The 13,960-nt window shown below is 45.8% G+C and overlaps 1 protein-coding gene across 12 annotated transcripts in view; it reads left to right on the top strand.

Moving 5' to 3' along the window:
* rdgB (retinal degeneration B) overlaps window positions 1-13,960 on the top strand; it is a 507,955-nt gene that overhangs the window by 96,718 nt on the left and 397,277 nt on the right. For all 12 annotated transcript variants that reach the window (XM_069311958.1, XM_069311951.1, XM_045726080.2 and 9 more), the window contains exon 2: window positions 3,276-3,383. In XM_069311958.1, the coding sequence (XP_069168059.1) occupies window positions 3,303-3,383 (81 nt within the window). In that variant the 5' untranslated portion in view covers window positions 3,276-3,302. The remainder of the gene's footprint in view (window positions 1-3,275; window positions 3,384-13,960) is intronic.

Below are 13,960 nucleotides of genomic sequence, written 5' to 3'. Positions count from 1 at the left end.
CTAGATGTAACAGTCATGGAAAGGAGCGGAGGTTTCCTCACTTCAGTCTACACTAAGGAAACAAACATAGGAATGTGCCTAGATGCCAACAGTGACTGTCCAGACAGGTACAAGAGGAGTGTTGTTAACACTTATGTCAACCGTGCTCTCAGCCACAGCTCAGGATGGAAGCAAGTCGATGAAGAACTCTGTAGGGTAAGGCAGGTCCTAGTCAACAACGGCTTCTCCAATGGTTTCGTTGAAGACATCATAAGAAGGAAGGTGAAACGCCATGCAACCTCTGAAGAGACAACTAACACAACACCTGTACCCCCTATTAGACTATTATACAGGAACTTCTTTTTCACAGCTCATAAAACGGAGGAAAGGGTCCTGAAAGATATTGTTAATAGAAACGTTATCCCTACAGACAAAAATCAGAAGATACAATTGACGATTTACTATAAAACCAAGAAAACAGCCAACCTACTCATGAGAAACTCTCCAGACACAAAGCAGAACGCTTTAAAAAGAGACCAATGTCTATGCTTTCAAATGCTCACTTGGGGACTGTAAGCCTCAAAGAACTCGGTATATAGGCAAGACAACAACATCTCTTTCCAGGCGATTAACGATGCATAAGCAACAGGGCTCCATTAAGGAACATATAATCTCTTCCCACAACCAGACCATCAACAGAGAAGTCTTAACAAAAACACGGAAATCATCGATAGATACAGCGATAGCAGGCGGCTTGATATCTGCGAGGCACTACACATTAAGAAGTCAACACCAGCAATCAACAGCCAATTAATGCACAACTATATTCTACCCAGCCGGTCGGGGAGCCGGTCGGCCGAGTGGACAGCACACTGGATTTGTGATCCTGTGGTCCCGGGTTCGATCCCGGGCGCTGGCGAGAAACAATGGGAAGAGTTTCTTTCACCCTATGCCCCTGTTACCTAGCAGTAAAATAGGTACCTGGGTGTTAGTCAGCTGCCACGGGTTGCTTCCTGGGGGTGGAGGCCTGGTCGAGGACCGGGCCGCAGGGACACTAAAAAGCCCCGAAATCATCTCTAGATTACCTCAAGAAGATACCCACTTCAAGACTCCGCACCAATATAGAAGCATAAAGAAATATGGGCCAATAGGCCCTTGCAGTTACTTCCATTCTTCCCTTTAACTTATCCAATATTATACCCATTGTTTCGTGTTCTGTCTTGTGTTGAAAGTTTGTTTTCACCTCATCCAAAACTGTTGTAACATATCACCTCACCCAAATGCAGGTATAAAATGAAAGCTGTTTAAACTCTGTTTAGTGTTTGCAGGTTATAGTTGTGTGTGTGTAAACTAAAGTCTTTGAAAATGTAATAAGTTATTACGAAACGCGTTCAAGTGTCGCGTCAGACTAGAAATAAAAATGAATTTTGGAGAATTGATTTTTCAATTACCATCAACAGTGAAAAGAAACATAAGAAATATTGAGAAAATTCGTGTTAGAATATATATATATATATATATATATATATATACATATATATATATATATATAATATGGCAGCAATATATATGGTTGGCCTGCCATAATATGGCAGTTCTCGCACCATGCAGGGGACTTCCTTTTGGCAGTCCCTCTGTCTGCGACAGGCACACGTCTTGATCCGCAGGAGCTCCGTATTGCAGCCGCTCTCCACTTTCCTGCCCCTATCCACACTGTTCATAGGTGTATTTGCGGCATGAATGCCAATCTGGCGGTTGGCATTCTAGACATGACAGAAGTCAATGGCATCATTAAAAGGAGCCTTGCCACTGCCCAGTGTCCAGCAGAGAGGGAGCCCCGCAATCTATTGAACCATAACTATCTTTGCCGGCCGACCAGATGGAATCACGCTACGCCCGTGGAAGGGTGGCAGACAGTTGGCATGGGACTACACTTGCATATCCACCCTGGCAACCACATACATCAACCACTCTCTCGGCCAAGCAGACACCATAGCGACACACAGAGAAAAAGACAAGTCAACCAAGTACAGGGAAATAAATCACCGGTACAACTTCGTACCAATAGAGTCTGAGACCCTAGGCCCCTGGTTATCTTGAGGTTATCTTGAGATGATTTCGGGGCTTTTAGTGTCCCCGCGGCCCGGTCCTCAACCAGGCCTCCACCCCCAGGAAGCAGCCCGTGACAGCTGACTAACTCCCAGGTACCTATTTACTGCTAGGTAACAGGGGCATTCAGGGTGAAAGAAACTTTGCCCATTTGTTTCTGCCTCGTGCGGGAATCGAACCCGCGCCACAGAATTACGAATCCTGCGCGCTATCCACCAGGCTACGAGGCCCCAGAGGCCCCTGGGGAGAGAGTGCAAGAAGGTTTCTTAAGGATCTTGGTTCCAGGCTCATTGACACCACAAGAGACCCTAGAGTGGCAAGTTTGCTCTTTCAGCGCCTCAGTGTAGCGATCCAGAGGGGAAATGCCCGCTGCGTCCTCGGTTCCTGCCCGGCGTCGGAGGCGTTCGAAGAAATCGACAGCCTCTAGGAAACAAACGTCCCCTTATTTCCTCTTAATGTTCTCTTTTTGTAAACAATCAGAAATGTAACTGTATAACCTTGTATAATAAAGTGTACACCATTAAAAAGGGCGATGGTAGGAGAAATGAACACTCATACGTATTCAGAGTTAAATGGCAGGTTTCTGAATGCTCTGTGTTCCATTCTTTGAGGCTGTGGGTCCCTACAATTGCACCAGAGGTGGTACTACCTCCTATATATATAAATTATACATATATAGATTGATTTTAATAGATATATGGATGAGGTCACATCAAAACAGAAAATTGTGGCAAAGATTGCATCACAGAATACAATAGTAAACAATGACATCATAGAGGGTCATTATACAAGCATGGGAGCCTCGAGAGGGGTGATGATCTACACAAGAGGGCGCTGGGTAATATAGAGGCCAAGGCTCACATAACACAAGGGGGCGCTGGGTAATATAGAGGCCAAGGCTCACATAACACAAGAGGGCGCTGGGTAATATAGAGGCCAAGGCTCACATAACACAAGAGGGCGCTGGGTAATATAGAGGCCGAGGCTCACATAATCAATAGGATCTGCCTCACATGCTCCAAATGAGCTTCTCTATTATTCTTTATACCCATAATTATATGTTCTGAACTATATATATGTTGCTCAAGCTTGATGTGTGTGTGATATATGAATATTACGAGGTTGGTGGTGATGTTATGGTGATGAAGGTGACTGTTGTTGATGGTGATGAAGGTGACTTGTTTCAGGAGATGAGATAGTGAGAGGTGGACGCCATGGTGCTGATTAAGGAGTACCGTATCCCGCTCCCCCTCACCGTCGACGAGTACCGCGTCGCCCAACTCTACATGATCGCTGTTAGTACTCTCTATACCTGTCTGTCTGTCTGTCTGTGGTCATGTCTCCCTGTCATACTGGTGATCTCTCACCTGTCCCGCCACCACCCTCACCTGTCACCCACACACACACCACCCTCACCTGTCACCCACACACACACACACCACCCTCACCCGTCCCCCCCCCACACACACACACACACCACCCTCACCCGTCCCCCACACACACCACCCTCACCCGTCCCCCCCACACACCACCCTCACACGTCCCCCCCACACACACACACACACCACCCTCACCCGTCCCCCACACACACCACCCTCACCCGTCCCCCACACACACCACCCTCACCCGTCCCCCACACACACCACCCTCACCCGTCCCCCACACACACACACACACACACACACACACACACACACACACACACACACACACACACACACACCACCCTCACCCGTCCCCCCCACACACACACACTACCACCCTCACCCGTCCCCCCCACACACACACACACACACACACCACCCTCACCCGTCCCCCACACACACACACTACCACCCTCACCCGTCCCCCACACACACACCACCCTCACCCGTCCCCCCCACACACACACACCACCCTCACCCGTCCCCCCCACACACCACCCTCACCCGTCCCCCCCCCACACACACACCACCCTCACCCGTCCCCCCACACACACACACCACCCTCACCCGTCCCCCACACACACACCACCCTCACCCGTCCCCCCACACACACACACACCACCCTCACCCGTCCCCCCACACACACACCATCCTCACCCGTCCCCCCCCACACACACACACCACCCTCACCCGTCCCCCCCACACACACCACCACCCTCACCCGTCCCCCCCCACACACACACACCACCCTCACCCGTCCCCCCCCACACACACACACCACCCTCACCCGTCCCCCCCCCCCCACACACCACCCTCACCCGTCCCCCACACACACACACACACCACCCTCACCCGTCCCCACACACACACACACCGCCCTCACCCGTCCCCCCCACACACACACACCACCCTCACCCGTCCCCCACACACACCACCCTCACTCGTCCCCCCCCCACACACACACACACACCACCCTCACCCGTCACCCCCCACACACACCACCCTCACCCGTCCCCCCCCACACACACACACCACCCTCACCCGTCCCCCCACACACACACACACCACCCTCACCCGTCCCCCCCCCCCACACACACACACCACCCTCACCCGTCCCCCCCCCACACACACACACACCACCCTCACCCGTCCCCCACACACACACACCACCCTCACCCGTCCCCCCCACACACACACACCACCCTCACCCGTCCCCCCCACACACACACACACACCACCCTCACCCGTCCCCCACACACACACCACCCTCACCCGTCCCCCCCCCCCCCACACACACACACCCTCACCCGTCCCCCCCACACACACACACACACACACCACCTTCACCCGTCCCCCCCCCACACACACACCACCCTCACCCGTCCCCCCCCCCACACACACCACCCTCACCCGTCCCCCCCACACACACACACCACCCTCACCCGTCCCCCCACACACACACACCACCCTCACCCGTCCCCCCCCCACACACACCACCCTCACCCGTCCCCCCACACACACCACCCTCACCCGTCCCCCACACACACACACCACCCTCACCCGTCCCCCCCCCCCCACACACACACACCACCCTCACCCGTCCCCCACACACACCACCCTCACTCGTCCCCCCCCCCACACACACACACACACCACCCTCACCCGTCCCCCCCCCACACACACCACCCTCACCCGTCCCCCCCCCACACACACACACCACCCTCACCCGTCCCCCCACACACACACACACCACCCTCACCCGTCCCCCCACACACACACACACCACCCTCACCCGTCCCCCACACACACACACCACCCTCACCCGTCCCCCCCCCCCCACACACACACACCACCCTCACCCGTCCCCCACACACACACACCACCCTCACCCGTCCCCCCCCCCCACACACACACCACCCTCACCCGTCCCCCCCACACACACACACACACCACCCTCACCCGTCCCCCACACACACACACACACACCACCCTCACCCGTCCCCCACACACACACCACCCTCACCCGTCCCCCCCCACACACACACACACCACCCTCACCCGTCCCCCCCACACACACACACCACCCTCACCCGTCCCCCACACACACACTACCCTCACCCGTCCCCCACACACACACACACACACCACCCTCACCCGTCCCCCCACACACACACCACCCTCACCCGTCCCCCACACACACACACCACCCTCACCCGTCCCCCCACACACACACCACCCTCACCCGTCCCCCACACACACACTCCACCCTCACCCGTCCCCCCCCCCACACACACACACCACCCTCACCCGTCCCCACACACACACACACACACCACCCTCACCCGTCCCCCCCACACACACACCACCCTCACCCGTCCCCCCCCCCCACACACACACACCACCCTCACCCGTCCCCCCACACACACAAAGATGATGCGAAACAACAAAGATGCGAGAAACAACTATACAGCAGTAAGGAGAGAGGCAGAAAGAAATTTTGAAAAAGGGATAGCAGATAAATGTAAAACAGAACCGGGCCTATTCTACAAATTCATAAACAACAAATTGCAGGTAAAGGATAATATCCAGAGGTTGAAAATGGGGGACAGATTCACGGAAAATGAAAAGGAAATGTGCGGAACATTAAATGAAAAGTTCCAAAGTGTGTTTGTACAAAATGAAATCTTCAGAGAACCAGACGCAATAAGAATTCCAGAGAACAACATAGAGCGGATAGAGGTGTCTAGAGATGAAGTGGAAAATATGCTCAAGGAGCTCGGTAAGAACAAAGCAGCTGGCCCAGATGGCGTTTCACCATGGGTTCTGAGAGAATGTGCATCTGAGCTCAGCATTCCACTTCACCTGATCTTTCAGGCATCCCTGTGTACAGGAATCGTAGCAGACGTGTGGAAACAGGCTAACATAGTTCCAATCTACAAAAGTGGCAGCAGGGAAGACCCTCTCAATTATAGACCTGTATCATTGACGAGTGTAATAGTGAAAGTATTGGAAAAACTAATCAAAACTAAATGGGTAGAACACCTGGAGAGAAATGATATAATATCAGACAGACAGTATGGTTTTCGATCAGGAAGATCCTGTGTATCGAATTTACTCAGTTTCTATGATCGAGCCACAGAGATATTACAGGAAAGAGATGGTTGGGTTGACTGCATCTATCTGGACCTAAAAAAGGCTTTCGACAGAGTTCCACATAAGAGGTTGTTCTGGAAACTGGAAAATATTGGAGGGGTGACAGGTAAGCTTCTATCATGGATGAAAAATTTTCTGACTGATAGAAAAATGAGGGCAGTAATCAGAGGCAATGTATCGGAATGGAGAAATGTCACAAGTGGAGTACCACAGGGTTCAGTTCTTGCACCAGTGATGTTTATTGTGTACATAAATGATCTACCAGTTGGTATACAGAATTATATGAACATGTTTGCTGATGATGCTAAGATAATAGGAAGGATAAGAAATTTAGATGATTGTCATGCCCTTCAAGAAGACCTGGACAAAATAAGTATATGGAGCACCACCTGGCAAATGGAATTTAATGTTAATAAATGTCATGTTATGGAATGTGGAATAGGAGAACATAGACCCCATACAACCTTTATATTATATGAGAAATCTTTAAAGAATCCTGATAAAGAAAGAGATCTAGGGGTGGTTCTAGATAGAAAACTATCACCTGAGGACCACATAAAGAATATTGTGCAAGGAGCCTATGCGATGCTTTCTAACTTCAGAATTGCATTTAAATACATGGATGGCGATATACTAAAGAAATTGTTCATGACTTTTGTTAGGCCAAAGCTAGAATATGCAGTTGTTGTGTGGTGCCCATATCTTAAGAAGCACATCAACAAACTGGAAAAGGTGCAAAGACATGCTACTAAGTGGCTCCCAGAACTGAAGGGCAAGAGCTACGAGGAGAGGTTAGAAGCATTAAATATGCCAAAACTAAAAGACAGAAGAAAAAGAGGTGATATGATCACTACGTACAAAATAGTAAGAGGAATTGTTAAAATCGACAGGGAAGATTTCCTGAGACCTGGCACTTCAAGAACAAGAGGTCATAGATTTAAACTAGCTAAACACAGATGCCGAAGAAATATAAGAAAATTCACCTTCGCAAATAGAGTGGTAGACGGTTGGAACAAGTTAAGTGAGAAGGTGGTGGAGGCCAAGACCGTCAGTAGTTTCAAAGCGTTATATGACAAAGAGTGCTGGGAAGACGGGACACCACGAGCGTAGCTCTCATCCTGTAACTACACTTAGGTAATTACACACCACCCTCACCCGTCCCCCACACCACCCTCACCCGTCCCCCACACCACCTCCCTCACCCGTCCCACACACCACCACCACCCGTCCCCCACACACACACACCACCCTCACCCCTCCCCCACACCTCCCTCACCTGTCCCCCACACCTCCACCTCCCATTGTTTATAAAGAGTAATGCTGCATGTGTACATGTAATATGATAATACTCTGATTGCACTCTCTGTAATAATTTTCATCTGAACTTAAGATTATATATATGATTCATAATGTAGTATTGTGTGCACTTATTAACTCTTAAGATAATACAATGAATGATATACTTTCAGACATATATAGTGTCTTTTGTTGTTAATATAATTATTTGTGCTGTGTCTTTGCATGATGCCTGCCTGGGTTCACTTTGGGTATAGCATATATATATGATTTAGCTATTGTCTTTGTCAATATTATTGCATGTTTGTGTCTGGGCTGTAGCGTAAGCCAGATTATCCATTAGGCACAGTAGGCATAGTGCCTATGAAATAGGCCTAGGCACAGTAGGCATAGTGCCTAGGGCCTATGGGATAGGCCTAGGCACAGTAGGCATAGTGCCTAGGGCCTATGAGATAGGCCTAGGCACAGTAGGCATAGTGCCTAGGGCCTATGAGATAGTGGGGCCTATTAAAGTAAAAGAAGCAGTTTTCTTGCTCCTTTTCTACAGGATATTATTAAGTGATACCGGGGATGCTTTTTTTCCATCTATTTATTTATTATTTACTTGATTAATTTGCATACTATTCTATTAAGGCGTATTTTGGCCATAGATGGTAGCAAAATAGTATAAGAAAATTGTTTGAAGATTACAGAAAATATTCATCATTTTTCAGTTGAATAATGCATAGTTTTTTCTCAAATATTCTATACAACATAATGAGTAGGCAATGTTTACAACATATTCAATATGCCAAGGCAAATGCTTCTGAAAATTGACCCACAGGTTTTAAGTTAAAATATTTATTAGATCAAAACATTATGGATTTTTCAAGTGATTTTTTTTGTATTATGTCATTAATTATAACTAAAAGTTCACACACAGAGGATAGCATGGAAATTAGTGAATTCCAAATATGCCAATATGAGGCTATGTTTAGCATCCCAATAAACAACATGGAAGTTAAAGCTCCAGACAGCTTCTTTATGAATGATATCTAAAACCAAGACAATACAGTATAACTAATATTAACATAAACACAGAAGACTGAAAAAGAAATTGACAACATACCCATTCACTCGGCCCCAGGTCCTGACTCAAGAAGTTCAATATTCACAAAGAAATGTAAAGCAGCAATATCACAGACACTCAGCGTAATATGAAGAAAGACCCCTAGATACAGGGGAGATACCAGCAGCACTTAAATCAGCAGATTTAACTTTTCTGCACAAGGAAGGTAGTAAACCTTTGGCAAAAAATTATATACCAGTTGAACTAATATCACACACAAAAGCTTTTGAAAGAGTGATTAGGAATCAAATCTCCAGTTTTATGAAAAACAATGAACTTTACAACATGGATTTAGAGCAGTAAGATCATGTGTCAGTTACTCAACCATTACAACAAAATCACAGAAGCATTAAAAGATAAACAAAATGCAGATGTTGTATACTCAGACTTTGCAAAGGCATTCAACAAATGTGATGATGGAGTGATAGCCTATGAAAGGAGATCAATAGGAATAACGGGTAAAGTGGGGGCATTGGATTTTCAACTTTCTGTCAAACTGAATGCAGGGAGTAACAGTCAATCAAATAAGATCAAAGCCAAGTGCAGTGAAAAGCTCAGTACCCCAGGGCACAGTCTTTGCACCACTGCTGTTTCTCATTCTTATCTCAGATATAGACAAAAATACTAATCAAAGCTTTGTGTCATCCTTTGCAGATGATACAAAAATCAGCATGAAAATTTTCTTTATAGAAGACATTAAACAACTACAATATTTGGGGCATTCACGGAAACTCATACAAAAGATTACATGGATGGTGAAATCTGGATTCTGAATTATAATTTATATAGATGTGATAGAAAAACTAGATCAAATGGAGGAGTAGATCTGTATATTAAAGAGGACCTGGTATGCACAGAACTACTAAACTCAACTAATGAGGTGGTAGAGGTACTTGGAATTAAGGTAGAGAAACTAAACCTAATTATTATTCTAATATATAAACCACCAGATACAACAGTTGAGGAATTCATAGAGCAGATGCACAAAATAGAGAACATACTTGATAACCTAGCAAACCCAGCTCCAGATATTATCTTCCTTGGAGATTTCAATTTACCGAGTCTAAGATGGAGAATGGCAAACACAAATATCATAGCAGGGAATGACCTGGGAAATAACCAACCACAGGTCAGAGAACTTTTGAGATTGTGACAAATTCTTGCTCAATCAACAGATTACAGAACCAACTAGGAACGAAAACATACTAGACTTGTTATTCACAAACAATGATGAACTAATCAGAAACATTACAATCTCAGATAATTCATACTCAGACCATAAGCTCATTGAAGTGCGAACTAGCATAAATAACGGTAGTATGTCTAAGAGACCCAACAAGTGAGAAGGAGTATTCAATCAATTCAATTTCAACAGTAAGAGGATCGAGTGGGAAAAAATATATGTAGACCTTGCAACCATTCAATGGGAGATGGTGCAGTCTTAGAATTTCACTAATCTCCTTGTTGTCCTCTGTGTACGGTCTTAAGTGACAAAACTCCCACACAGGGAATAGCTCAACTGACAGCTGAAGCTTACAAGGTCTGCTTGAAGCACGTGCCTGTGAGGAGGGGCAGAAAGAGGACCACTCTAGAAAGAGAACGCAGACGACTGTACAGGAGAAGGAAAAAAATAACAGAAATGCTTCGGCAAACACAACTATCACAAGCAAGGAAAATAAGCCTAAGCAGGGAGATCGAAGAAATAGAACAAACGTTGAAGCGATCATATGAGTCTGAGGAAATGGAATTGGAACAGAAAGCTATACAAGAGATAAAGAAAAATCCGAAATATTTTTTCACATGTGCAAAATCAAAATCAAAAACCTCGACCAGTATTGGACTGTTAATTACAAATGAAGGTACGGACACAGAGGACAACAAGGAGATTAGTGAAATTCTAAGAAGACAGTATGAGGCTATGTTTAGCACACCAATAAACAACATGAAAGTTGATGACCCAGACAGCTTCTTTATGAATGACATTCAAGCTGCAGATAATATCACGGATATTACCACAAACTTGGAAGATTTTGAAAGAGAAATTGACAATATGCCCATGCACTCAGCTCCTGGCCCTGACTCATGGAATTCAATATTCATAAAGAAATGTAAAGTACCAGTAGCGAGAGCACTCAGCATAATATGGAGAAAGAGCCTAGATACAGGGAAGATACCAGCAGCACTTAAATCTGCAGATATAGCTCCGTTGCACAAGGGGGGAAGTAAAGCCTTGGCAAAAAATTATAGGCCAGTTGCACTAACATCACACATAATAAAAGTGTTTGAAAGAGTGATTAGGAATCAAATTTCTAGTTTTATGGAAAACAATGAGCTACACAACCCAGGACAACATGGATTTAGAGCGGGAAGATCCTGTCTGTCACATTTACTCAACCACTATGACAAAATCAAAAGAAGCTCTAGAAGAAAAGCAAAATGCAGATGTTGTATACACAGACTTTGCAAAGGCATTCGACAAATGTGACCATGGGGTGATAGCTCACAAAATGAGGTCATTGGGAATAACTGAAAAAGTAGGACGCTGGATACTCAATTTTCTGTCGAACAGAACATAAAGAGTAACAGTCAATCAAATAAAATCGAGTCCAAGCGATGTTAAAAGCTCTGTACCTCAGGGTACAGTTCTTGCACCACTGCTGTTCCTTATTCTCATATCAGATATAGACAAAAATACAAGTCACAGCTTCATGTCATCCTTCGCAGATGACACAAAAATCAGCATGAAAATTACCTCTGCTGAAGACATTGAAAAATTACAAGTAGATGTCAACAAAGTTTTCGATTGGGCAGCAGAAAATAACATGATGTTTAACAGTGATAAATTTCAGGTACTCAGGTACGGCAAAAATGAGGATCTGAAACATAATACAGGGTACAAAACACAATCGAATCTTCCCATAGTAGAAAAACAGCATGTCGAGGATTTGGGAATAATGATGTCTGACGATCTAACATTTAGGGAGCATAACCAAGCAAATATTGCGTCAGCCAGGAAAATGATCGGATGGATTACGAGAACTTTAAAATCCAGGGATCCCATCACAATGGTTGTACTCTTCAAGTCACTTGTGTTGTGTCGTCTCGAGTACTGCTCAGTACTCACTTTCCCCTTCAGAGCAGGAGAGGTTGCTGAAATAGAGGGAATACAGAGAACATATACAGCACGCACAGACGAGATAAAACACCTAAATTATTGGGATCGTCTCAAATCTCTTTAAATGTACTCTCTAGAAAGGAGACGAGAGAGATACCAAATAATATATACATGGAAAATACTGGAGGGCCAGGTCCCAAATCTACACAGTAAAATAACAACATACTGGAGTGAACGATATGGAAGAAAATGCAAGATTGAACCAGTGAAGAGCAGAGGTGCCATAGGCACAATCAGAGAACACTGTATAAACATCAGAGGTCTGCGGTTGTTCAATGTCCTTCCAGCGACTATAAGAAATATTGCCGGAACAACCGTGGACATCTCAAAGAGAAAACTGGACTGTTTTCTAAAAGAAGTTCCAGATCAGCCGGGCTGTGGTGGGTATGTGGGCCTGCAGGCCGCTCCAAGCAACAGCCTGGTGGACCAAACTCTCACAAGTCAAGCCTGGCCTCGGGCCAGGCTTGGGGAGTAGAAGAACTCCCAGAACCCCATCAAGCAGGTATCAATCAGGTACAAGCTATGCAAATATAGTGGGGGCCAAGAAAATGATAGCATGGATTATGAGAGCTTACAAATCCAGATACCCCACAGCAATGCTAATACTATTTAAATCATGGGTGCTGTCCCCGTTTTCAGTGTTGCTCGCTCTCCCTTTCAGAATAGGAAAGATTTCTAAAATAGAGGAAATACAGAGGAGTAGTGAGGAGTAGAGGTGCCATAGGCACAATCAGAGAGCACTGTCTGAACATCAGAGGTCCACTGCTGTTCAACTCCCTTCCAGCAAGCATTAGAAATATTGCCAGAACAAAGGTGGATGTATTCACGGCACACTGCACATAGATAAATTCTTGCAAGAAGTGCCAGACCAACCAGGTTGTAGTGGATATGTTGGCTTGCAAGCCACTTCAAGCAACAGTCTGTTGAACTAAGTTATCACAAGTCAAGCCTGGCCTCATGCAGGCCTCGTAGAGTAGACGAACTCCTGAAATCTCTTCAAGTATACTTCAGGAATACGCGAGGAAAAAAAAATAAATTACCAGTCATCTCCCAGTATTTACCATCTAGCTCTACTTCTTGTAAACGAAACTATTTCTGTTCTGTACAGGAACAGCTGATCTAACCTGTTTTCTTAAGCCAATTTTCTTTTACTCAAAAATCATGCCAAACATCAGTGAATTTTTTATTTTTTTACAACATCACTTTTTATAATTCGGTACTGGCTTTTGTCATTAGTGAATATGCTGTCAAATCTGGCCCCTTTATCTTGAAAGTGCCTAAGGCCTATGAAAGTGTTAATCTAACTCCCATGTCTTGAAGGTGCCCAAGGCCTATGAAAGTGTTAATCTAACCCCCATATCTTGAAGGTGCCCAAGGCCTATGAAAATGTTAATCTAACCCCCATATCTTGAAGGTGCCCAAGGCCTATGAAAGTGTTAATCTGGCACGTGGCTGTAGCATGTTTTGTATGGCTTCTAAGAGTGTTGCGTGTAAACATTAGTGAGGCTTCCTGGGGCACTCTTACCTCGCGACACACTCGGCTCATAACGCCACTGTTATCTTGCTAACCCACAGCTCTCATTACTTGAGGCTTCACACTGGAGATTAATTCTTCATATTTGGTGTTAGCAGTTATCAATTTAATCGGTAAAAGTGTAGCAATAGCTCACTAGTAAGTATTTGAATATTCACTGATAATGTTGCCTTATCAGTGTA

This window comes from Procambarus clarkii, chromosome 71 (assembly GCF_040958095.1).
Source record: "Procambarus clarkii isolate CNS0578487 chromosome 71, FALCON_Pclarkii_2.0, whole genome shotgun sequence".
Classification (NCBI taxonomy): domain Eukaryota; kingdom Metazoa; phylum Arthropoda; class Malacostraca; order Decapoda; family Cambaridae; genus Procambarus; species Procambarus clarkii.
This window is presented reverse-complemented; position numbering and strand designations above follow the sequence as displayed.